Source organism: Xiphophorus couchianus, chromosome 22 (assembly GCF_001444195.1).
Source record: "Xiphophorus couchianus chromosome 22, X_couchianus-1.0, whole genome shotgun sequence".
Lineage (NCBI taxonomy): Eukaryota > Metazoa > Chordata > Actinopteri > Cyprinodontiformes > Poeciliidae > Xiphophorus > Xiphophorus couchianus.
Window position 1 is genome coordinate 16,525,730 of NC_040249.1, and position 26,905 is coordinate 16,552,634.

Consider the following 26,905-nt stretch of genomic DNA (forward strand, 5'->3'; position numbering starts at 1 on the left):
TTGATTAGATGCAGATTTATTGATGAGACATCTCCATGGCAGAACAGATGCATACAGCAAATATCTGCATGGGGCAATGGAGACAATGACAGAGTTATAGGCTGAATTCTACTGTTACTTTAACATGTAACATTAATCTACAAAACAGACATTTAAACATATTTAGTGTGCACACACAGTTTTTCTAAATATATAGTGTAGACATTATTATGATGATCTGTTGGCTGTTGATGAAAACAAAACATTTCTTTCCAGTTATTCCAGTGATTTAAACAGAACTAAATGAGTACAAATGAAACACATGATCAGCTTTAAGAATCCAATGAAATGTGAAAACAAACAACTAGACATAGACGAGTAGCTACAGTATAAAACATTCAATTCCTGATTAGCTGGGAAACAGTTCTTTCAGAGATTCATTAGTAACATTTTATTTATCGAACAAAGACTACAGTAGGTGCTAAAAAACCCATCTCCCTCACAGTGTGACAGTGTTTGTTATCCTGACTGGACACATTCAGAGATTTGCAGTTATCCCACATGTATAAAAGAGGTATAAAGCAAGTCACCTTATCATGACAAGAGAAGCAGCAGATAAATACAGTAGTGTCAGGTCAACAGTCTTACTCGAACCGCGATGCGTCAACGAATGATGCCATCAAACCAAATGGAGGCCATTTTGGCCTATTGCAGTTTCCACGTACTACTCTGTCAGTCATATCAGTGAGAGAAATATTAGTGCATTATATCCAACAGTGATTGATTAGTGGTTGTTGTTTTTTTTTGTTGCATTATTCACCAATGGTTTCCTTGAAGGTTAATGGGGCAAGTCATAGTGTTGCGTTTAAAAAAATAAAATTAAAGTAAAAATTCAAAAGATCCTGAGAAACTGCATGGGCACTAGATTTTAAATGATTTGTTATGACATGTTAGCATTTGGTTAGAGTCAATGAGAAGAAACTTCAGAAAACTAAATTAATCTGGAAGATAAGTATGGAGACATCCTTGTAGGACAGGTGATTTCTTCTTTTATAGTTACATTGTTTTTATAAAGTGGTACAAAAATGTAAAACTTCTTCATTGGAGCATCTATAATGTGAGCGCTTAACTATTGCAGCCAAGACCTGACATGTTATGGGCAGTAGGTTTAGATACCTAAACCTACTGCCTTAGGTACAGAGCAATGAGAAATTGTAACAGAACTCAAATACTACAGGAAATTAACATTTCCAACATACGGTATGAGTCAGTTGTTCACAAACAATCATCATTGGCGCGAATGCTGTTAATTTGAGTTTTTTTTATGCATGAGTCTATTTTATTCTAGAGGGAATTGATTAAACGACAAATAACTCCAAGGAAGTTTCAAAATTAAGAATTGGGAGAACAAGTTTGAATTACCAAGGATTTTTTCCCCTATATATTCAGTAGAACTGAGGTCAGTACCATTCCAGAAGCTTAATGATTTTAGCTTTATCCATTACAAGATCAGTTTTGACGAGTGTAAAGGATCTTTGATGAAGCTGATGAAGTCCAAGTTTCAACCACCTGAACTTGTTAACGATGTTCAGGAACCAAAAGGCTCAGGAATATAAAACTGGAAGGTATCAAGATAAAAAGCTCCTGCTCCAAACTGAACTGAAATCTGATCACGATGACAATGTACCAACAGTCATGCATCATGCTAAGAGACTGTTTCCCTGCCAATCTAAGAGGCTGATTGTGTGGAATATTAAGGAGGCTACCTCTAAACTCTTCAACTTCACCTCAAATTAACAGCTTGAGGCATATTCAGGAGTCTCAATGGTGCAATGTTCCCAAACATTCATGGAATCAATACAGCAAGAAATTAAGCTTCTGTAATGGCGTAAAGACCTCATGAAAGAAAGCCAGCCAGCTTATATGAAGTCAGCTGTTTCTGATATGAAGAGTGGACAAAGACTGAAACAAAAAAATCTATCAGAAATTTGTTTGTGACAACAAAAACGGAGGTTTCTCTACATCTTGCTTAGGACATGTATTGAAATTTGTCTAAACCCACAAACTTGTGCACCCAGTTAGCTTTTTTTAAACACTTTTGCTGAATTTGCTTGTTGTATAGCCACATCGCCTGCTTCACTCTGATGATGTGTTGGATAAACGTCTGACTACTACTGTACGTCGCAAAGTCTGTAAATAAAAAGTTAGTAAAGAGGGATGGGGTGAGAAATGAATTTAACCAAATCATAAAACTGTAAGCAGCCATCTAAATTCGATGCCTATTCTCTAACCTCTACGTCAAGCTGTAAACATTAACGAGAAGATTTAAACAAAAACGATGCATAAAGAACTAGTCATAGTGTCATCTGAAAAGGCCTCCTCTGAGCAACAGATTCTCAGCCTCCAGTTTCTGTTGCGGTAGCTGTGCAAGGAACCCCGCCCTATTCTGGCATAGGGGGGCAACATCAGGAGCAGCAGTCCCTACAAAGGCTCAGAGGTTGAGCATTGTGCCAGTGTAGTGTGCTACGATGAATTAAATACCATATTCCACAGTTTAAAGTAGCATCAGGCTGGACAGAATTTAAAAATATCATGCTTACAATAAATATCAGGTCGAAAAAGGCTACTTCACAAATCCAGAGTTGTATAGATGTAGTGTCAAAGCCTCCAGGAGTGTTAGTAGCAATTTCTTTTATCTTTAAAGGCTCCTATGGAATTGGAAGAACCGTTTTAAATCCGTCGCTAAAGCTCCAATTAGGCCGACATTAGTAAGTTGCTAATTCATGGGAAGCTTCTAAAGCTGACAGTTAGACACACCGATGAAGCATTACGAGAAAAAAAAACAACAAAAAAACAGTTGCTCCATCCTTTGAATTTACATGCGACAATGCAGTACCTCAGAGAAACCTGAGCTCCCCGTTCCTAACATTCAAGTACAATAAAGTTAAGAAAATACAGAGAACTTCTCTCCCTTCACAAAAAAAGGCAAAACCTCTTTATTTGTGCATCAGCATCTTCTTCCATTGGTTGATAAGCAGTGTTTGGGTAGAGCCTTGTCTTTTCCGCTCTTGCCTCGTCAAAGTAGATTCCCACTAGATGTTCTTTTACGAGACCTGATGAAGAAGACGTCCTTGAGAAACAACTATTGAATCCTTAGTAGACGGTGTGCTTATGTTAGTCAGGGGAAGGTCCCTTGATGGAGGCTGAGATGCTTTGGTGAACTGCTGGTTCACTTCCATGTTAACGTCACACATTTAGTGCACTCATCAAGTTTCGTTTGACGTTAGTCTTCGTGTCCCAGACTGCCTCACTGCCGCACCTCGTTCTCAATGAGACTGGCCTCCCCGGACTGGAAGTCGCTGGTCAGGTTGTTTCCAGCCTGGATCATTTCCTCATCCTGCGAGGACCCCTGCCCGTCGTCCTCTCCGTTGCCTGATCCAGCCTCCTCCGACGAGGGATCTTGAAGTACTTGACATATGTATGTTTGCTGTGGGAAAACACAACACAAAAATTACTTAATATTTAAACACCTCTCAAAAGCAAACAAACAGAAGAATTGTATGTTATATTTGCCACCAACTGCAAACTTGATCCCAGCATTCTTGATCCCAGGCTATGAAAAAACTTGCTACATAACCCATCAAAAAAGATAAATCTGATGTATTTCATAAATTCCATCTGTTTCAATTTGTTATGTCATTTCTCACTGTCTTCTTTATTTGACCTTCTTAGGTTTCATTGCCAAAGTGTAAGAATTTAAATAATTTTCGTCACAAATTGTAGGTTGTTGTTTCAACCTACAACTTTACCTTCTTTGGAAACCTATTTGTTTGAGATTAAGGAACAAGAATGAGTTTCTACCGTTGTCTTGCCGGCAGATGAAGGGCTTGCTGAATGTCCGTCCTCCATTCCATCCACTTCCTGGTCAATCTGAGGCAGAAAAAAAAAAAGACACTTACCAAAAGTAGTAGGTGCATACATAATCATAAGAAGTATGAAAACATAAAATAACCTTGTAGTTGTGAGCACTTAAGTACTTAAAATGCCCAAAGCAGACGTGAGAAAGGCAAATGATGATTGTGATGATCAGAACCACAAAAGTAAACATGGATGTTGAAGCAGTAAACCCTGAATAGAAGAGAGACAACCTACATTTAATGGGTTCTCACTCATTTATAGGTTTGAAAAAGTGTGAGACAGGGCACCATAAAATATCTGCCCACAATTATGTGACCAGTAGAGGGAGCTGTCCTCTTACCAGAGCGAACGGTGGAAAAGAACAGAAGCCAAAAGAGGCAGAGGATAGGAGCCGCTACCACCTGGTTAACAGCTCCATAATGGATCTTCTTGTCCAGTTTTGTTGGCAGATAGGCATAGTACATGTTGTACCTATCTGCTAGGTGTTTCAGCAGCATGTACATCAGCCCTGCACAGGATGAAAGACAAGGAAGTCAGCAAACTAATCCAATTAGTCCTGTAGATAAGCTTCTGGACACAGAACAGAACCCCTGCATGTGGCCTGGCCTCTGCATGCCTAACCTGCAGCCACTTGATCAGTGTGCTCTATCGATGTGAAAACGAGACGGAGTGAGCAGTGCACAGAGTTTAAACAGTACGACTCACCAAATGGGACGATGATTGGGCAGGTGATACTGTAGGTCATAACCACAGTGAAGACACACATCATCCAGGCGTAAGCTGCACCAAACTGGAACTCATAAGCTTGGTGCTAAAAACAAACAAAATATTTTTTTTTTCTTACTCTTTTTTTTTTTTATCATACATCTAACTTTTTGTAAAAACAAAAAAACAGATCATGTAAAAACTTATTTTCAGTGTGTCTTGTTTGGATTTGTATGCTGAAGACTGACCTTCTTCACGTTCCTCCTCTCGGCTGCAGAGCGAGCCAAGGACAGGCGGATCATGTACATCAGTAAACCGGGGATCCTCAACAGGTCGTTAGCATTACCAATGAATGCAGAAGCAATGACGTAGTTCACAAAGAAGGCTCCATTGTCAGGGAGGAACACACACCTATAAAATCCCAAGAGAAAAAGAACAAAACATACATTTTTGAATGAAAATGATGCAAAGCCTACAAATATTGATGAAGGATTATTGAAGTTCACGTCATCAAACACTTTAATGAATAGTGGTAGCTCCAGTTTCAAGATAAAATAAAACAAAAACAACTCCTGATGCTGGAATTCTGACTTTAAAAGTCTCAGAGAAGTCAAAATTTCAACACTCAAAATGGCCGATCAGCATTTACACACAGGAGGGAGAACTTCAGGCAAAAACTCATCAATCAGTATCCTGACTGACTGCATCTCATTTGACCAGTGAAGCTCTTAATACTGTACAAGCTTTATTTGTCGTATTGTCTTGTATTTAGTCATTGTAGACATTACAAGTGTTAACTTTGCTTAATTTGGTAAATAATGACACTTTCAAAGTAATGTTGAACTTGTACTTGCATTAAAAGCCCATTAAAATTTTAAACTTTGCATTAAAAGTGTCATTATTTACCAAATGACACATCATGTTGGTCTAATACACATCCCTTCAAATAGTCTTACCATTTATGCCTTTAATCATGCAGAATTTTATTTATATTTTCTCCAAACTTACTTAAAGTTGGATATACTCAACTGAGAATATCCAACATATTTTAAAAAAAATATGTGAAATTAAAACATTTGAGTTTTCTTTTAGCAAAACTTCACTCCTCTGTGGCCAATTTATCTTAACCCTCTGTTGTAAAGTTGGAATCACAACAATCCCACTGATTTTCCACATCACACTAAGTATGATGTTTATTTAATACTTGTTATACTATTTGTTTGCAAGTTTTACATCCAAGGAAAATCAAAACCAGCATAAAAAAATCCAAGCCCACCATACTTACTCAAACCTCACTGTAGCTTCATCCAAAAAACTTTTGTCAAAAAGCCAGCGGAAGAAAACATCCAAACTGCAAAAATGAATGAAAGACATTAGCTCAAAAATATAAAAAAAAGGTCTACAATTATTTCCTTATATTACATATTAATAATTTGTTGCAAAGCAAAAAATAAAACATGTATCACCTGCTGAGTCCAAGGGAGGGCAGCAACAGGACCATAAAGATCAAGAAAGTGTAGCATTTGTGCATTGTGGTTCTGTTCTCTCCTGACCTGTAAAACAACATTAAACCATTCACACACATTAAAACATGATGCTCCTAAAATTCAAATACATAAGAAAACAGAAGAATTGAAAGTAGTGAATAATAAACATACCGGGTCCAGTGGGCTTCGAAGAAAGCGGAGTAGTAGACAATGGTGGGAAGCAAAGCCGAGAAAGACCACAGCAGGAGGGTGGGGAAGAACTGGGTTACGATGGGGTTCTGGGATCAGAAAGACATGAGTGAGGCATTAGTATTTAAATCTATTTGACTGACATTTACCTGTTGGTTTTAAGCCAGACCAAATATACAAAAAATAAAATAAAACTCTAATCTAAGATAACCTGAAGGCCAAACGTCATGTAAGAAGGATATTTTTTTTCTCCATTTGTGATGAAATATATGGTAAGTGACAATGGAAAATAAACTAAGGTAAAAAAAAATAATAATATAATTAAATATAATTGAAGCTATTCACCTTCTTTCTATAGTTATTCATTAAAAAATATTATTCACATTCTCATGAGAGAATATGAGATAATATGAGATAATTACTATATTTGTAATTTTTTTGTATGTCACGTTTTACGGTGCAGACTAAAACATGAAAATGTTAGAGGTCACTACAATACCCTCAGTTAAATAGATACAAATCTGAGGCATGTGAGTAAACGTGTTTCAAAATTGTCTTGAGACACTCCCATGCCTGAAAGTGCTGGCAAATTATAACAGTGTTTCTATATTTCCATTTACAAATTGTGTACTTTTTTAGAACAAAAAAAGTTGGATGTTTGGATTTTCTTATTCTTTTTTTTATCTAAACCTCTGAAACAAGGGAGAGCTGTGGCAGGATTTGGATTCAGCATTTCATACAGTGTATAATGATAAGATAATTGTCTGATGAAAAGGTAATATATCAAGGTACAAAATCTAGAAACTCTTTTTTTAAGTGTATTTTTCCAGACTTGGGGAAGGAAGATTTTAAATTAAATTACTTTTTCAAAATAAGAGACCCCCACAGATCAGCTTTGGATACTTACATTTAAGTACTCCACTGGTTTGGTGACGTTAAACTTGTCCATGGTGGTGATGATAATGGCTGGGGTGGTCAGAAAGAACAAGAGAAGGAATAGGACGCAGTTGATGATGAAGCAGCGGACCCACCATTTAAATCCTCCCAATGACAGATGCTCCCTGTGGGAAAAGGGGTCACACAGCGGTGAGACAGACACGGTGTGATAACCTGCAGAGATGGACACAGCTGGCCAGAAAACTAATACGCTAGTTTAAAAAAACACCCACATTATCAAGAGTTTTCCCCAAAAAAGTTCTAATGTGGCATTTAGATTAATACTTGGCATGTGAACTAATCACAACAGCCAAAACCCAGCAATTGTTTTCCTTCTGTGACAAAAGTGTTTGTTCTCACCAGTAGACGTTTTGTGGATCGGGGGCGTAAGTGACGGTCCAGTTGGAGGTGTGCAGCCTGGAGCTGAACTGAGAGCTCTTGGGTTCACGACGGCAGTAGCAGCCTTGGCACTTGCAAGCATTAAAGTCCTTTAAAATTCTGACAAAGATCCAGCGATTGAAAACAAACCAAAGTAAAAAACCAAAACAAAAAAACACATTACAGTAAAAACGACTAACAAATTTCAGCAGTTCAGAAGCAAATTGACAAACATGTCTTCACTTATCTAAATGAACTTACTTGGCAGTTGTGGCCTCATTTTGAAAAGTGACGAAGGCCATTCCTAAAGGCTTCTTGTTAACTTTCTCTCTCTCTTTCCTGTATTCATCCCTTAATTGTGCCTCCAGCTTGGCATAATAACTCACAGCTTCTTCCTATAAGAAGAAAACACAAGTCCATCACAATAAATTAAAATACAAGATAGTTTTAGTCATTCAATGCAGAAAATGAAATTTTAGAATCAAAAACATTTTTTATACATCAGGAAATGCTTATATCTGTTAAATTTGATGGTAATGGATTACATATAATATTTTTAAAAAATCAGTTCCTCAAAGCAACTTAGAGAGTTAGGTAAAATCCATACAAATATGTTTTTCATACAGAAATTTTGTGACCACTGATTTGGCAGTGACAGTAATGATTGAACAGATTTTTACTCAAATATTTGGCAGACATGACCTAATTCCTCCACAAAACCTTCTTAGAAACATTTCTTTTTTTATGTGATCTGATTGGGTATTATATAAATCAGCACACATGTGTTACTCCTTAGATCATACAAAAAAAGCATCTTGGAGCCATGGTCCAAATGGCACAGGAAGTCGGCCATTGTGTCTATTGTACTGAAGTGGCATGTGAGAGAACTCCTCCGCAGGTTTTAGTAACATACTTCAAAATAACTCCGAACAAACACTCAGTATAGTCTGAAGACATTGTTAGGCAGCCAACAGTGGGTTTTGGTGGATCAAAAGCACGTGGGCATGGCCAAGTCTCGAAATCCGACTGTCCAAAATAAAAAACGAGAGTTAAATAATTTCCACATGTCATCGCAGACCAGCTCTCAATACGCTGAAAGGAAGTGAGATGTTTCATTGGTGGGTGTCCTTCCTCACAAGGTGTCTGATCACACAGAACAAGGTGATCCTCAATACTACTGTGAAGTGTGACTGCTGGCTGGACCACATGGGTGTGACGAACAGTCATTTCCAGTATCGTTTTCATACGGTTTGCTCTAAATCACACATGCAAGATTAGATTTGCCCCAAACTGGATATGAATGATCTTGGTCAGCCAACAAACAGCTTAGATTACATTCTTTCTTGCATTTTTGGTTAAAACATGTTTTATTCTTCATTAAGCAAAGTTACTCACAGCGAGGATCCAGAAATTTTACTCAAGTAAGAGTAGCAATACTTCACAATACTATTACCAACGTAAAAATGAAAAGCACATCGAAGTAAAACTATGGCTAAATGTAATTTTTTTTTAACAGATTACTCAAGAAAATGTAACTGAGTAAATGTTACTAGTTACTACTAGTTACCTCTGCATACAATCAAGTTTAAAGCCCAGAGGTGCATACTGAACATCTAACTAAATTGTTACAAGTCATCCTTTTGCACTCACCTTTGTCAAAAATGGCATCAAATGAAACTGAATGCAACTTTGTTTTCAATAGACATCACTGCTAACTGGGTCAAACCTGCATCCTTCTGTACTAAGTCAGATGGTCAAACAAGCATAGCTTTAAGCAAATTACAGACCTTACTAATACATTTTTTTAAAAAATAAGTATTTTTAAATATATCACATGGGATACATTGGCTGTTCCTACACTTCTGCCTAATATCAGACCAACCTGTTCCTTTCCCTGTCTGTCCTGATTCTTTCTCTCTTTTTTCTCTCCACCCTCACAGCTGAATGAAATGAACTTCGTGTTAAGTATGTTCTTTAAAAAACAGAACACATATAAAAAAAATTACATTTTAATTTAAAATTATATAATTTGTGGTCCATCCAGGTGGATGCTGGATGCATCACAACAGCACTGCAGTGTTATATTGAGGGAAGACATTTAAACTCAAGTGTATCACTGCCACATTCTAGAATGTTTTATAATTCACCATCTAGTTAAATAATTATTGTCTTTACAGCAAAATAATATTTTTCCTACTGTAATCTCTTACATTATAAATTCAGCACACAGTTGCAGGACAACCATGACCTGTCATTGTACCGGTAACTCAAACTAACCTGAACATTCACAAGCCTAGTCATGATAGATTGACATGACTTACCTTGTCTTACCAATGTCTTTTAACCACATTGAAAAGCTTTTTTCATCCCTAAAACGTCTTTATCCTTCGCCCTACTCCCTACTATATCGATCACATCATTTACACATGCACAAAGCTGTTAAATACAGTAAATCCAGACTAGAAATAATTCTTACGCCACTGTTTTGGGTGCCCTCTGTAGCACAGCACACCTATGGATTGCATATTGTGCATACCCACTTTTTTGCGTAAAGCCAATACTTAAGAGTAGGTAAAATATATATGTTGGAACAGTGCTAAGCAATAAAGTCCAATAACTGACCTCTTGGCTTACATATGAGAAGTCTCACTGGAACAAACCAGTATATCACAAAAAATGTAAGTTTCTCACCTGTTCGCAACCTTTAATGATGCAACAGCAAAGGTGTCCACAAGGCTTGGGGTTAATCATGGTTTTCTCATTCTCCTTATCTTGCAGATCAAGAAAGAATTTTTTGCTACGCTCTGCCTTCTTTCTGAATAGATAAATAGAAAAAATAGCCATGTCAGACAGAGGAGGATCTATTTCTGTCAGGGAATGAATGGGACAATTCTCAAATGTAATTAAAAAAACATTTGAGGGCAAACAGACACATCCTTCATCCAGTACCTTTCAGAGCTGAGATACATCAGCTTCGATACATTGTAACAGATACGAGCGTCCAGGACAATGCAGTTTTCGTATGCAAGCCTAACAGAACAGGCAATGAGGGAGAAACAAAACAAAAAAAAAACAAATCTGTTAATACATTTACCAGCATATCTTTATTCATCTAAATGCATTTGAATTTACATGAGCAGTTTTGTAGGACAGGAACAACAACAACTTCCTCAGACCAACTTGACACATGACTTGCCTAATTCTACTCATCTGATTTCGATTAGGGACAATTACACATATAGGCCTGGCATTGTCCGCTCCCAGACATAGGGACGAGGACAACACAGCTGTTTTAACAGGGGAAGGAATGGCTGTCGGCTGTCATACATCTTAACCCGACAACCGCCGTGTTGCTTCCACATCAATATAGTAACTTTACTTGAACACAAGCAGGGCTTGATATGAATTATGGCTCTTCAGTCATAATACATCCATTAATTTTTTCATGTTGCAACCAAAAACCTCAATGTATCTACTGGGATATAACGCAAAGGATATGCAAAAGAAATCCCCCAAAAGAATCTTCAAAAAACAAACATTTTGATCAAATTGATTGACACATAAAGTCCCAACAAAATACAATAAAGTTTAAACTTCTGGTGAGACAAAATTAAAAAGCATATATATACACACACACAGAAATCCCAACTTACTCAAAATGTTGCTTTATCTCCCTCTCTTCTGCATATTGTGAGATGCCATTAACAAATAAAGTGCGTTTCACCTTCATGGAAGAGGAAAAAACAGAAGCAATTACAAACAACATGCAAATGCTTGATGCCATGTAATGATGCTCCAAAAATAAGAATCCATACCAAATCGTCCTCTTTGTAGCGCATCTTTGACGTGTGCCGCCTCATGCTGTACACCGTTAGCAGCAGGTAGAGAAATGCAAAGCTAGTGTGTAACCATAGTAGTTTGTTCCTGTAGAAACAAATAACAAAAGAAATAAAACATTAGCAAAATAAAGAGTTAAAAATAAATCCACAAAATATCTTTTATATATACAGTACAGACCAAAAGTTTGGACACACCTTTTAATTTAATGAGTTTCCTTTATTTTCATGACTATTGACATTGTAGATTCACACTGAAGGCATCAAAACTATGAATAACACATGTGGAAATATGCACTAAACAAAAAAGTGTAAAACAAATGATAATACCCCTTATATTCTAGTTTCTTCAAAGTAGCAACCTTTTGCTGTGATTACTACTTTGCACACACTCTGCATTTTCTTGATGAGCTTCAAGAGGTAGTCACCTGAAATGGTTTTCACTTCATAGGTGTGCCCTGTCAGGTTAATAAGTGGGATTTCTTGCCTTATAAATAGTCATGAAAATAAAGAAAACCCATTGAATTAGAAGGTGTGTCCAAACTTTTGGTCTGTACTGTATATACAAAGGGACAGTTTATGCAAGACTCACTCTGTATCTAGATTTCCTATAGTGGTTCGTGGAAAACTATAGGCAGTGTCGTCTGTTGGAGGAAAGAAAGAAAGAAGTTCAAGTGCAAGTTAAACCTCATTTATTCCTCCTTACACTTTCAACATTCACTATTTGTATTTTCCTCACAGTCACAGGTGTGGCTCACCAGCAACTTAAATAGAAATAAAAGCCGATTCATCATCAGTTAAGTCCTTTTATGCCCTTTTAAATTAACGAACGACAGCAGACATTTATAATTGATAGCAATGTGGAACTAAACACATGAAGTGGGAAGAAAAGCAGCAGCACATAACTGCTGTCACAAGAAAAATCACAAGAGAAAAATAGAATGTCAAATGCTTACAGTCTTAAAGTTAATAGCTGCAAAATGTCATTCTGGTGTCACATATTTAATTATCTACAGTGTGCATGTACAGGACTTTGGGTAATACATGTAGCCTCTTATACAAAAACAACAAAATGATAAAAATGAAAAGAAAACAAAAAAAGAGGAGTTATAAGACTCTATCATACTGAAAAAATATAATATGCAAGACAAAAAAAATTTTTTTTTTAGTTTTTGTAAGAGTAAACTTCAATTAGCTCACCTAAAAGGTTCCCCGAGAAGTTAACAGGCAAGATTATGCCCACAGAGAGCACACCCACGACTACAAGCAGGCCAATGATGTGCCGCTGAAAAGACAAGTAGTGAACTGCATCTTCACCACACTTGTCCCTTATTTCCTCTTCCCTTCAGAGAGAAAAGAGAAACAGCAGCAGCTACATATGAGTCATTCAGATCAGAAGGAATGTTTTTTTGCCAGCGGTACAGCGGCTTTACTGTCACAAGCAGTGAGGAAGCAGACTCACTTGATACGGAAGACGGCTGTTAGCCAGGAGCAAAAGCCCTAAAATAGGAGAGTTGAAAAAAAATCAGTTTTTACAGGAAAAGACATTATCTTCTGCTTGAAAGAACAGTTCAGGTGCAACTCAATAAAATAGAATATCACTGAAAAGCATGTTGTTTAATTCAATGTAAAAAAAATAGTAATTAAATATACTAATAAATTCATGACTCCCAGAGGGTTTAATGTTAAGCATTTATTTATAACTTTGGCGATTATGGCTGCAGCTTTTTGAAAACTCAAACAAATTTTTTCTCTAAAAACTAAAATATCATAAAAGACCAATTCAAATTATTTTATCTCAGAAATACTGGCCCGTGCACTACACAGTGGATGTACACAGAACTTGGTCAGAGCTCCTTTTGAATAAATATCTCCATCAATGCAGCGTGGCATGGAACTGATCAGAATGGTTTTGCTGAGCTGTTAAGGAAGCCCAAGTCATTTCAATAGGAGCCTTTGACTTGTTTGCATGGCTGGTTTTGAATCCTCTTACCTTCCTTTTGACAATACTCAATAGATTCATTGTGGGGTTTAGGCACAACACATTCATATCGTGATCATTGAAGGTATTGGTACTTTTATTAATGTTTGCACCGGATCTGGCGGGAAATTAATTCACTGACTGGAAACGTTTTAATGCTGCTGTTCTCACTGTTGACTCAGCAAAAAATAACCAGAAATGACGATTTGAAATATAATCATTCTGTGTAATAAACTGACATGAGTTTTATTTTATGGAAATATTCTATTTTTCATTAAGATGCACCCATATTTCATATAAGACACAGGTTTCTTACTGTGTCTCTCGGGTCCATGTCCATTGAGCTTGATACGGACGTGAGGCGTGCATAGCGTTCATTTGGTTCTGGCAAAGGGGAATTCACGCTGCAAGCAGAAACACACAAGATTTGCATGCTGCTGCATAGAAACGGACAAAGATGACATTTGTGACACCAGCTATGTTTCAGTGCTTGGTGTCATAGAAAAGAGAGGTAAAGTACAGCATTGAAAAGATGATAAAACTTATCAGAAACATTTGCCCTGAAACCAAGAGAGGATATTTTACCAGAGGGAGCCATGAGAGGAACCTCTGTAGTCACATTTCATGCTAACATGCTTTGTTATCGTTGTTAATAATAAAGACTTACAAGCACTGCAGAGTGAAGGTTCAATGATAATAGTCGGAGAAGGACATAACGAGAGATAAACTTTAGTGATGCACCAGGAATTCAGCCATGACCAGAATTAGGTCATTTTCAGATTTAATCAGCTCCAGCCTGACAATAGAATTTTAAAAATCCTATTGTTACTTAACAGTAAATGCACCGTATTAAGTGTTTGGAGGGCAACCAGTCAACACTCTTCAGTGTGAATGATTTAATTGAGTAAAGAAGACTCAAAGTAAGCCATTTACAGTGTAGTTAAAATACCTACATGCGTAGCAAAAAACACAAAATATACTTATTTTGTGTTTGAACTATGTTGCTTTCAACTTGAACTGCTAATGTTGGTTGTCTTCCAAACAAATAGCAAATCTCATCATTTCAAGCTTGCATGGTCAGACAAGTGTGATGTTATTTCCTGAACGCATTGTAACTCATCGTAAATTAACATATAGTAAATGGAGACACTGGTCTCTGACACTTGCACTATGACAACACATCTACTCCTCATATAAATGGCCACTGAGTACTTATAGCACCAAGGTCAGGAAAAAAATACAGCTTTTCTTACAGCCTCCTTTTTTTAAAATAGTTTTTAAAATACATTTATAGAGTGCAGAATTGAATCAAATTGGTATGCAAACCCATTAGAAGCTTCTCTAATAGGTTTGTTGAGTTATTCCTCCAGAGCCATCAGCACCCTTTAATATAAATCAATATGAGCTTATTTAATATTTATAAATTTGATATCACTCCCGCTGGGAGGTAAAAGAAACAGTACAATATAAATTCAGATGGTAAGGTTGAAGAACACCGTGACTCTGCTGGAAGTAGATCAATCCTATGTTCAAGTATGAGATCACTGTAGGATCTAACAATTCTAATGAAAAGGAATGAGGAGAGAGCCCGAGGCCTCCTCTCCCACATTCCTGTGAGGAGAAATAACTCATCTAAGACACTGAACAACCACCAAATACAGGACCAGGCCCGTCTATGTTCAGCTGCACATCAGGGAAGTATTACCTCTCCCCTTCAGTGTCCAGTCTGTGTGGCTCATGCGGCACGCTCACACAGGAGAACTTCAAGCTTCATAAAAGGAGGTCAATACACAGATTAGTACACGCAGATCTGATTAGGACAGTGACAGAACAGGGACACCCGACACCAATAGCACAAGAGTGACATGGAGAAAGAACTGCCAGCAGATTGGTACTCAGAAATGGATCAAAGAGGAACAAAAATAATGAAATCATCAGGACAAAAAAACCCCACTGCAGCCTGAGCAGAAGGGATACGAGCGGCGAGTTAGGTCAGAAAAAGAGACAAAAACAACAGAGGAAAAGGGCAGTAAGTAGCTCTGCGATGCGGCGAGATGAACATACTATTCCCGATCATCCAGACGGCTATACCGTTGATCGATCTCTTTTTTTCTGATAAAAAAAAACAACAAAACAAAGCAAGAACCATTAAGCTCACATAAAACCACTGGGAACAAAAAAGAATGGGGGTGATCAATTAAGAGAAAAATCCAGTAGCCATGTTGCATCATACGTATACCAGTGAAAGCTCTGTTCAACCTGGTACAAATTATTTTATCTTACAAAGTTAATCATGTTCTGTGATATTGCAAATGTCTACCACAGTTTTGCTTGTTTTCTTTACAAAGTTCCATCATGTATTTGGAGGTTGTGTTAATCTACAACTCCATATCCTGTCAGTTAAAAAAGTCTCCCGTGCTGCCACCTCCTCCCATCCTCCCTTCATGCTACAGGCCCATTCTCTGCTCATACGCAGCTGGAAAAACAGTGTGGCTGTGACGCAACACAATCACAGCTGGGGAATGTGGGTAATGGAGCACTGTCAAGGACTCTGTCCGAGGTCCGTCTGACTCTGTCTTTTTCCTCTCATTGTGAGGAAGTGGAACACCTCAGAGCTTGGGGCGACTCATAACCTGGAAGCTACCCAACTATTTTCATTTCTTAGTCTGAAATGAAATATGCGTTAAATTCCAAAATGTTAATAATAAAAACTGCTCTGTATTTATACCTGTATTTATGAGCTTTGAAGATCTAAAAATGTGTGGCAGAACTCACTTGTTGCCACTAAAATACAAACTGCTGACACTCTTTTCTGACTCCTCCTTATTATGCCTGTTTCTGTTGGAAAAACAGAAGGGCGGCCAAACCGAGCCAAGTACAGGTCCAGCTTGTTGTTGAAGAATACCTTCACATAAAAAATAAAAAAAATATGGACCCCCATATAAATTTATGCTACTTTGAAACAAAAGTGACAAAAATTCAAATTAAACAAAATTAAATATCAAAGATAACCTGAGTAAATGCAAAAAGTCATTTTTAAATAATGATTTAATTGTGAAAAGAAAAACAGTCAACTAAAAGAAATTTTTTTTAAAAAATCAACCTTTCCCTAGGATAAGGATAAGTTAAATCTTTTATTGGCTTATTCACATCAGCCACACCTTGGCTTGTTTTCAGCTTGCATTTACTCATAAGCATTTGATTTGATACCTATTGCATCAGTCACAGCCACCATAACCATTACGGTACTTGACATGTAGAATCAAGAAATCACTTAAATTCTCAATCCTGTCTGGCTACATAAAATTGGGTAAAAGACCTCACAAAACAACAGATTATCGCTGAATCTAAAGAAATACATGCAAAGACTAAAAATCAAAGTCGTCTCTGACATCCATCAGTTTCATTTCTAAGGGGGTTTTTACATCTATAGTTTGTTTACTTTGATACAAATCAGTTGATGAGTGGCTAGCCTATCAAATATTTAAAGTACCAGTACTGCAGGAGTGACAGGCTTCATGAACGACTAGCGATCATGATTCAGCAATGAGAAAGAGAGAGGGGGTGGAGGGAATTGCTGCCATGGGGAAGATCCAAAGGGAAAAACCATTGTGCCGTGTTCAATTTGTTGGGCAATAAACAACACTGCAAACAGTGCTGAAACTTGAAGAAATTCCAACAGTTATGTAGATTTAATCCAGAAAAATCCCTTCTTTAGAGATTTAAATAAGAGGTCTCAAATGGGAGAACTATTGGTACATTCAATAATCTTTTTTCAAAAGAAACACTTTCAAGTTAATCAGTTTTCAGAAACTTTTTAGTATTTTGGGGTTTTCTGCAAAGCAACCACTCTTTCTATGGTAAGTAGTTAGGCAGTTTGGGAGTATCATACCATCACAAATGTAAACATGCAGCGTTTACTGAAGTCTTTAACTAGAACTATGCACTTTGGTCTGACATGACTAAAGTTGAGCTTTTCAGCAGCAGATGCTGAATGTCTGTCAGATGTTAAATAAAGAATAAATATCAGCAAAATCACTACCATCCCTTCTGTTAAGCACAGTGGAGGATATGTGTATTACTTCCCTGAAAAGCCCCAAAAACCTGGTTAGAGTTCACATTATCTTCCAATTTTGGAAACACGAGGACATGAAGTAAAACTAAAACAAAACAAAAAATAAATAAATAACTGCTGCCCTCCTCCGTAAAACTGAAAATAAGTCAACTTACATCTTAATGATCTTAACATGTAGCCAAAGCAAAACAGAAGTGTTTTAATCTCAAAATAAACTTTCTATACTCATCTTAACCTTCAGTCCTAAGACTTATAGATAACCTGTGAGGTGTGCTCAAGAGAAGAGTGCATAAGAAAGGAGCTCGACTCTGGACAATATAGAGACATTGTTTAAAGAAGAATGGTAAAAGGTCATTCTCTCTGTATGCTACATTAGAAAACTAAGAAATGTCCTATTAAAAAAATGGGTGTTAAAGTATTGGCAGCAGGAAAGCTTAACAATCTATATTTCTTTATTGAGAAATATTGAATAAATGTTCTATTCATAATAGAGGTTGTGTTTTTCTAAAATTCCCAGTGTGAGATTGCTTTAACTTTAGGGCTTCTAACAAATCTTTACCCGGGGTGCCAAGAAATGTGGCTGTGACTCATACAATGAGTGTCAAATACATACAGTAACTGATAAGTAAATGCTAGCTAATGCATAGCCCCATGACTGAAACGCAATGGTGCTTTTCGTTGTTATTACAAAGTCATTTAAATATTTGTGAGCACTATACCTGGGAAATGAACTCAATAAAAGTCCCTTAAGGTGTGTTTCCAAATGAATTTTATGTTTATATCAGCCAAGTGGTTTATTACAGTTCAGTTCAAGCAACAAAATGTAACGTTGCATTCATTTCTGTATGCAATATAATCAGGATAGCATCAGCTCTTTTTAATGTGAAAACTCCACAGTATAAACTCTATTCAAAACATAAAATGTTCAGGAAGTGTTAAAGAAGTTGGCATTCTGTATGTGATGTAATCCAGGTTTCTTTAACAAACCTCAGTTGAGGTAAAATGCTTATGCTATCATTACAGTAACCCATAACAGTAACATGCAGCAGGAGTAAAATTTTTGCATAGATTAGATCAACAAAACAAACTATCCATGGATATCACAACAGCTTCAAGCAAAAGGAACTACAATGCAGATATATTAATAAATTTTAAAAAAACAAACAATTTAACTTCCTTTTAAAAAGCTTGAAACCCTCAAGGAAAACGCATCTGCTTTTTATACATTTATAATTGATTATATAATTGTGTTTACAAAACATGTGTTATGAATACTCCAACGGGTAGTGACCATAATTCTACATTTCCCATTGTTTGGAACAAGTTATTCCAGGAACCTTGGCACGCGTTTCATTACCTGTCGGCGTCAGTCACCAGGGCGAGGCGCCCATAGTCCCACGCTCGCTTCCTCAACACAGAAAAGACGAACAGCAGCAGCTACAGGGACACAACAAACAGTGCTTGTTAGCACCTTCACTACCTTCATTTACACTACAGAAACCAACAGCATGAAAGTTGCACAACAGCTTCACAAAGCTCATCATTTCAAAACACTTTCCTGGAAGTATCTTGTTTTAATAGGAAAAGGTTCAAGTACCTGTAAGTCATCGCTAGGGCAAGCTTCTGAACGCTGCACAAATGTTTTGGGCTCCTCAAATGAATGACATAAATACTCACCAAAAAGCACATAAAGTCAAGGGCGAGGACAGTAGGGACACCACCAAACGGCAATCCTTGGAGTACGGTGCTGCGAATTCGGCCCGAATAGCAGAATTCTTTGGAGCTGTTGGTCGAGCAGTTCCCATTGTTACACTGAGGCCCCAACCAGGAGCCCATTGTGATCTTCATCAATCTGTAATTCAATTACTGCAGCATGCTGACACCCTGCGAAGGAGAAACGCATTTTTACAACTTCACATACTGACTTAATGTTGCAATAAAGATATATCCTTCCCATATTTGCATCAAGATTAGTTAGAAATGGAAAAGGCAAATCAGAATATATTAGATCATACATGAGAAACGGTTTCCTACTCAGATCTTTATGCCATCAGTATCAAGGTGCATCCATTAAAAAAAGTTATGGTTTCTCAACTGCAGAGAAATTTTACCAACAACACTGCTTCGGTTTGAAGTGCTTTTGATGAGATCCGAGAGAAAGAACAGAAGTGACCAAATGTTTCTCCAGATGCGTGCCGGTTTTTAGCCAACACTGACATACTGTGACCATCGCATGTGAATCCATGCTTAGCTGTCATCAGTCACATGTTTAGCTGTTGTTGTGGTTGTTGTTTGACCACAAGCATAACATAAGCAAAACTTATAAAATTATTTTAGAGAAATATTTTTTTTGTTTCTGAATTGTGCATGACATACAACAATGTACATTTGGGAAGAAAAACAAAAGATTATATTCACAGCTTAGTTCTTAAATTACTAGAGATGTGGGTTCTCGCCACAAAAATAACCAGCATCTTTCCAGTCCCTGTAATTTATTCAGATTTGTAAGCAGAGAAGTTGACAAGTCAGCCTGAGCAGATGAAGCATGTTGGAACAAGCCTGCTATGGGTTGGCCTTATATTCCATTTCTTCCAGGTTCTTTCCTGTTGATGACACATCTCTTGTCAATAAAGGACTAGTTTCAGCAGAGTATTTGGACACCACAGTCCAAGTTGTTTCTTTTAAATTCGTCAAAACATTTTTAAGAACATTAACATGTAAATAAAAGAGACTATAATTTGTTGACTAATTTCCAGCACTAGTTTTATAGGTAAACTTGTGTCAAATATAAAATAATACTAAAAAACCCCCTAATAAAATATATTTTAAAACATTTATTAAAATGTAAATAGGTTCATAATGACATCCTGAATAGACTAGCAAGAGTATAAGAGGATTATGTCTGAAATGCACCCGACAAGAAAGCTAGAGTCTAAATGATTAGCATTTTTGTTTTAGAAATCCTCAGTTTCAGTCTAGCAGTAAAACAGAAGCAACATGTCCCCTGACTAGGCACACAGAATAAATAATGCACAATGCACTTCAAAACACTGTAATGGATCTAGGTTTACGTGAGACTTTCTAAAACTAACCTCCATGTTCAGGAAATCAACACAATTGTCAATTTAAAGTTAGGAGCAAATTTCCCTTTTAGCTACTAAAAAGGTGTATTTCCATTTCAGAATCTTATGGAAAATACTTTTAATGGTTTAAAGTTAAAGGCGTTGAATTGAAAAACGTTCAAAGATATTGTCCAAAGGATTCAGGAAGTAATGGTTTCTAACCATTTCGCAGTTGCACAGCTCGTCTTGTGCTTTTCTGCCCACTACTATCAACCGAATCCACAATGCTGCTCATCTGCCCTAACACTAACTCATTTATCTTCTCCCTGGAATGCTGTGATATCACTGTAGAGCCACAGCCAGAGTCGAACAATAAACTGATAGAGACTACAGGGTTCAAATGGACCGGTTTCAACCCAAGCAGCACACAGCATGCCCCCGCTGTGTCTTCACCCACACTGATGCCCGTCATGGGCGCTTTGGAGATTAAAGACCTGCAACATGGTGAAGCACTTGAAAAAGATTTAAAAAAAAAAAAGGATGTTTTCAAAAACATATGAAACAGTTTGTAATGTATATCTGCAAAGATTTAATGTTGCTTCAATGTAAAAATAAACAGCCATTGCAAGCACACAAGCAAGTTTATTTTAAAGAAATGGTTCATTGAAGTTAATATACAAGTACAAGTTACACATAAATTCATCAGTTTCATGTTCTAGTTAAACATCTCTGTTCAGATAAAGGTCTGACACAGATGTTTAACAGTAAGTACAGCAGAAACAGGCATTGCAGTTAAAAAGGCATGCTGAGTAGCGCATGATGGGTCACAACACGAGCTCGGGAGGTTATGTCCTGTCATAGAAGCTGGACTTGCAGTTTCATTTCCTTCAAGTACTTCTTTATATTTGCATCTTTAGGTTACTAGTGTATACCAAGCTCCCCTTACCCAAAACTACAAAAGCAGAACATTCAAAAGAAATGCTTATGTGATCAAACGGTCCAATATAAATATTATCCGTCTACATGAGTTTATTTTAACCAACTTTTTACATTAATTTCTGGTGTTTCTCTGACAGTTCTAGGAAAGTCACCAAGAGCTTTTTATCTACAGCGTTTTCCATTACTGAGTGAGTCTCTGTTTGATAATGTCATAAGCGAACTATTTGACCAAGCCTTGTTTCATGCTTTGAAACCGCCAACAATCCAAGCACCATCACACTAACTTTCTAGTGTAAACTTATTTATAGGACTATAAACCAAGAGGAATGAGGATGAAGACCCAAAAAAACACTTGGGAGAGAAATTTAAACGAGTAACTGTTCAGCTTTTTTCTTCAGCCATTTTTTCCAGCATGTCAACTTATATTTTAGCACATAAAATAAAACATTTAAATACTCTTCCAGCAATAAAATATGTGTAATTTCTTTGAACTACACATCTTTGCATCTCTGAAGGGAAATTAATGTTGTGACATTGCAAATATTTATGAACAAGGAAGATACATGTGGTCCAACAAATGTTTGGCCATTTTTTTGTCTACTATTTTTTTAGCTTTCTTCATCTGCTTTGGTACTAAACTTTAAGATGTGAAATCGTGACTAAAATAAATGCACACTCTATTAGAAAGTCATCTGGCTCATGTAAACTGAACATGTCCACCATAAAAGTAACATATTCTGTGTAACTGACATGGTTTAGTCATAATTGCAAACATTATTAGACAGAATGATAAACTTTAATTAAAATATCCAAGACTATAATGCTAACATTAGCCTGATTGGTAAATCACTGTCAGCTCCCTGAGATTCAATCAACCAACCTTCTGTATACATTAGACATTACATAACAACGTCAAAGCGTTACGCAAAATCATACCCAAGAGAGATTAACTGCAAACATGGAAAAAGTTTAATAAAGTTAAGAGAAACTTTAAACATCAGTGGTAGATCTAATTAATACTTCTTACAGTAGGTATTAATGAAATAATACTTAATATTAACATTATTGGCAGATTTAACTACAGGGTGAACACACTAATAAGTTTCATGTCATGTTGCAAGCGAGTTAAAGCTGGAAAAAGTGCCAAACCAGTTAAATTAGCCAGTAGATTTCCCAGATTTTCAATGATTTAATCTAATACAGCCAACAGCAGGTGAAGCAGAAAACAATGCTTTGAGCCCTTTAGTTATTGCTTAACACAGTGTGTTCATTGATTTGCTTTGTTTTGAGCTTAGCAAAAATAACTAAAAGATTTATCAATACATGACATACCATAATGAATCAAGCACAAAAATCTTCTAATGCTTTTATTTTATATTCACTACAAAAATATCTCTATCAAATAACCACTGAAAGCTTGTCCTTTTTTTTACTTTTACAGCTGGTGTATCTTATGTTCAACAAAAATTAAAGACTAAGAAATGATCAGAAAAGAGCTCAATCAGAAATAGCTGCTCAAACGTTAAAGAACAAACACGTGCTCAATCAACGGCTAACATTGTGACTGAAACTTCATGACCTTTGGAAAAAAATTTAGCTGCTACAATCAAATTTTTAAACTGATGTTCCTTGAACAAAAAATGAAATAATTAACAATTTATTAAATAAGCAATCCAAATGATTTTGGTTAGTACTAAAAGCACAATTATTTAACCTAATCAACAAGAGTTAAAAAAGCAAAATCCCACACACACGTTCATGACAACATATGTTACAATGTAAAAATTAGCCAGAATGAATGTTCACTACCTACTTCAGAAAAAATTCAATTAAATTTTTTCACTGCTCATGTAAATTCTCATTGTCTGAGAAGCTGAATTGTGGGTTTTCATTAGCTTACATGCTCAAAGTACAGAGAAAAAAACACACTTGAAATATATCACTCTGTAAGAAGTGAATCAACAAATTTTAATTGGTAGTCTTCTGCATTTTAATGCACAACCGATAAAAAAGGAAAAGATCATCAAAACATAATTTACTTGTAAAATTTAGGATATATTTTTCTATTGTATACTTCTAATTCTATGTATTTAATATTATCTTTGGTGCTTTGGAAAGCACCAAATCCAGTTCATCAGGTAATCCATTATGAAAAACTGATGCTTCTGGTAAGTTTTAAACAAATACCGGTACTGTTTATAAAGAGCACCATGGCTCATGTATTCAGACAGCTCATATGTATCTCTTTATAGGCTCTCCATATGTATGGGGATAACTCGGAGATTAATTATCTCAGTCAAGCTCCAACTAGTCATCTGTCCATGATGAAACCAGGTCAGTAAATCCATCAGAGGCTAACAGACCACTTGCAAGATAGCTGAAAAACGACAGTAGTACACGAAGACATGTCAAAATGTCGCCCTCTTTTTCCCTACTGCTGTTGACATAGACCACAATTCTTGCTTAGGTTGTTGCGTTCATGCATGACAATCTCTGAACTCTTCTTAACTTTTTTAAAAATATTTTGATCGTTACCGTGAGTTAGCCTTTAAATCACTATTAAAATTTCATTAGCAACAAATATCCGATTGCGTTAGGCAGGCGAATCCATGGGTCATACAATCCGGAGGTATTAATGAAATATCCTTAATACTAACACAAGTATTTAATTTGTAGTCATATTACATATATTTACACCGTAAAACACAATTTGAGCAGATAGTAAGGAACAATTTGTTCAGATATATTAGCCTGACGCTAATGGTAAAGAGATAGCTTTACGCCTTTATTGTTCTGACAGCACCCAATAAGTTACTTAACAGACAGAGCTGAAAAAATCGTCTCTACCAGAGAACACATCCTAAAAATTAAAGTTGTCACTGATATATATATAATAGAAACAACTTACTTTCTAATAATGCGCAGCAGTGAGGAAAAACTGCCCACTGTATCCAAGTAGAAGCTAGCGACTTAGCTCTTCGAGAACAGGTTGAGACTATCAGGCAACTAACTCTTGGATAATCTAAGTCCAACGAGTGTCAGCGACAAAAACTGAAGCAAACTAAACGAAATTAGAAAGTGAAACTCTATTTCTAGCTGTTAGTACACATAAACATTGCTCCGCCACCGCGGCTGAGTCAGTCTGTATGCCGGTGGGACAAAAGTCGCTAACTAGAACCAGTCTAACACCAAGTTTAGAGATAGCCCCAAAGACATGTGAGATGCAGATTGCGCATGCGTCTTAAACCTCTTTATTCCTCCTTGGGGCTGGATGAGTAACATCTAGTGTATTGTATTTCTACACACTGTTGCGCATGTCTGTGACGTAAACACAGCAACAGACACGCTTCTGGCTATTTTTCCCATCTTCTGGCCTTTTTCCGCGCACAATCTGGCAACATTTATGACTAGGATACTACTCTAAGTTCATATTAGGGTGAGCAATATTTGTTTGTACTTTTTAGCATTTTGTTAACTCGCTAGCTACATTTAGTAGTCGCTTCCAGATGACGTACGCTTGACATTCGTATATAGCAGAAAACAAGGGTTACCTTATTTTGCTAAATGTACACTCTTAGACCCAATCTGATGTATGTGTCAATTTAATTATATTGTTTTTGTCACAATTATTGTCAAACAGAGAAACATTTAGCATATTTAAGTCTTATTACCTTCCCACGTGAAGTTTGACACTGCTAACATTAGCGTATTAGCTGCTAACCGTTTGCATTTCTTCCACAGGCCACAGAAGATTAGTCGTAATCATGACTTTCCCCCGGCTTTTACAACAACTTCCTGTGCTGCTCGTTCAGACGTCGTCAACAATCCTTCACAGAAAATTTAGGTAAGAATATTTTTTGGGGGAAAAATGTTGTATGTACGTAGTTTTTGAAAGGTGCAGTAAGCATATTGTAAGCATATTTTAAGGTCTTTGTATTCTTTTTCGAAAAATACGCTTTAGGTTAAATGTACAGGGCTTTGCAATACTAATGGAACTTCTTGAACTTTTTTTTACATGTTGCAACTAAATACTTAGCTGCATTTTTGGCATCCCCTCAGCATTATGCAGCTACCACCGTGTTGCAAGGCATTGATTGATGTCCTTTTTTTATTTGTTTTGGTGACAGACACATTTTCAGGCTTTCTTACAGCAATTTCTTTTTATCTGACACTTTCATAAGAGAAAGGTTGTGAAGTGCAAGCTCAGAGTTCATGGGGCCTTGGTGGCTATTGGCTACTAATCTCATTACCAAGCTTTTAGTTACTCTTTCCATTTTCAGATAATGAATTCAACAGTGTTCACAGATTTTCAAATCTTGGTAAATGTTATAGAACATAACTCTGCTTTAAACTTCTCACTCTATAAAAGCTGTGTGTTTTGATCTTTATGAAGATATTTGGTCTCTAAAATAACTGCAAGACCTTCACAGAACAAATGTACTTATACTGAGATTTAATGACACACAGGTGGAGTCTAATTTCTTTTAATGAGGTGACTTAGGATGCACTGGATGTTCTTTTGGGAAGTCAGAGTAAAAAGGTTGAATTCATGCCCATGCCATTCTTTTCAGATTAATTTTATTTGTAAATAATTTTGGAGAAGATGTATTTTTTTCAGGTTCATCATTATGCACTGCTTGGTGTTAGTCTATTACTTAAAATCCCAATTATGTTGATGTAGGTTTAGCTTGCAAAAGTTTAAGCTGCGTAAGGAAGGTACTGTACAGCAATAATTTTTGCTGCTTGCTTTTTTTCATTTTCAAATCATAACTGAAAATGAGTGGGACCCATTAGAATAATTAGCATGAAGTACTTTTAAAAGGTTGCTTAGTTTAGAATTACTGACTTAATTTTTTATCTTTCCAGTGTCTCAATTGCTACGGCTGCAATTCAGAAAATGACCAGAGTGCGCGTGGTAGACAACAGCTCTCTTGGAAATACGCCATATCACCGCCCACCGAGAGTGATCCATGTCTACACTAAGAACGGCATTGGGAAAGTCGGCGACAAAGTGTTGCTGGCCATTAAAGGGCAGAAGAAGAAAGCGCTCATCGTTGGACACAAAATGCCCGGGGACCGCATGACTCCACGCTTTGATTCGAACAATGTTGTTCTGATTGAGGACAACGGCAACCCTACTGGAACAAGGATTAAGGTCCCTATACCATCAAGCCTGCGTCAAATGGAAGGCAATTACTCTAAAGTTCTGGCAATTGCAAACACATTTGTCTAAATTCATCATGTCGAATATATATTAACATTTAGCTCTTGAGTTTTCAATAAAATGAAAAATGGTGAATTTGCAGTTTTCTGCTTAATATTTTGTTGCCACACATCAAATGCTAAAGTGTTATTTTACATATTTGACATTTTACTGAGGCCTCATGTTTACAGCAAATATAACCTTTACCTACATCATA

General features: G+C 36.6%; 2 protein-coding genes across 5 annotated transcripts; one reads left to right on the plus strand and one right to left on the minus strand.

Moving 5' to 3' along the window:
- Nucleotides 1–25,248, minus strand: LOC114138432 (CSC1-like protein 2). 3 transcript variants are annotated; one of them, XM_028007678.1, is made up of 24 exons: nucleotides 25,157–25,248; nucleotides 19,162–19,368; nucleotides 18,842–18,921; nucleotides 15,474–15,521; nucleotides 13,726–13,813; nucleotides 12,891–12,928; nucleotides 12,629–12,771; nucleotides 12,021–12,072; nucleotides 11,408–11,516; nucleotides 11,246–11,316; nucleotides 10,542–10,622; nucleotides 10,284–10,407; nucleotides 7,854–7,987; nucleotides 7,575–7,712; nucleotides 7,186–7,339; nucleotides 6,261–6,367; nucleotides 6,069–6,155; nucleotides 5,888–5,953; nucleotides 4,851–5,013; nucleotides 4,603–4,708; nucleotides 4,238–4,405; nucleotides 3,992–4,107; nucleotides 3,841–3,909; nucleotides 1–3,466 (listed from the first exon to the last, which is right to left on the minus strand). In XM_028007678.1, the coding sequence occupies exons 2-24, from the start codon at nucleotides 19,330–19,332 to the stop codon at nucleotides 3,287–3,289; spliced, it is 2,493 nt and encodes an 830-aa protein (XP_027863479.1). In that variant the 5' UTR covers nucleotides 19,333–19,368; nucleotides 25,157–25,248; the 3' UTR covers nucleotides 1–3,286. The 3 variants fall into 3 exon arrangements, with proteins under 3 accessions (XP_027863479.1, XP_027863478.1, XP_027863480.1); XM_028007677.1 differs by lacking the exon at nucleotides 25,157–25,248 and adding an exon at nucleotides 24,394–24,673; XM_028007679.1 differs by lacking the exons at nucleotides 15,474–15,521; nucleotides 25,157–25,248 and adding an exon at nucleotides 24,394–24,673.
- mrpl14 (mitochondrial ribosomal protein L14) lies at nucleotides 24,767–26,790 on the plus strand. 2 transcript variants are annotated; one of them, XM_028007684.1, is made up of 3 exons: nucleotides 24,767–24,921; nucleotides 25,227–25,329; nucleotides 26,352–26,790. In XM_028007684.1, the coding sequence occupies exons 2-3, from the start codon at nucleotides 25,250–25,252 to the stop codon at nucleotides 26,716–26,718; spliced, it is 447 nt and encodes a 148-aa protein (XP_027863485.1). In that variant the 5' UTR covers nucleotides 24,767–24,921; nucleotides 25,227–25,249; the 3' UTR covers nucleotides 26,719–26,790. The 2 variants fall into 2 exon arrangements, with proteins under 2 accessions (XP_027863485.1, XP_027863486.1); XM_028007685.1 differs by lacking the exon at nucleotides 24,767–24,921 and adding an exon at nucleotides 24,948–25,075.
- The last annotated feature ends 115 nt before the right edge of the window (nucleotides 26,791–26,905 follow it).

What these genes read in the sequence shown, in the direction of transcription:
- LOC114138432 (XM_028007678.1), bottom strand. Translation starts at nt 19,332, where the DNA reads ATGAAGATCACAATGGGCTCCTGGTTGGGGCCTCAGTGTAACAATGGG. An exon ending in CGTCTGGATGATCGGGAATA is followed by an intron (nt 13,814 to 15,473) that starts GTATGTTCATCT and finishes TTCTGCTTGCAG; the next exon opens with CGTGAATTCCCCTTTGCCAG. An exon ending in CCCAATCATCGTCCCATTTG is followed by an intron (nt 4,406 to 4,602) that starts GTGAGTCGTACT and finishes CATCCTGTGCAG; the next exon opens with GGCTGATGTACATGCTGCTG.
- mrpl14 (XM_028007684.1), top strand. Translation starts at nt 25,250, where the DNA reads ATGACTTTCCCCCGGCTTTTACAACAACTTCCTGTGCTGCTCGTTCAG. An exon ending in ATCCTTCACAGAAAATTTAG is followed by an intron (nt 25,330 to 26,351) that starts GTAAGAATATTT and finishes TTATCTTTCCAG; the next exon opens with TGTCTCAATTGCTACGGCTG.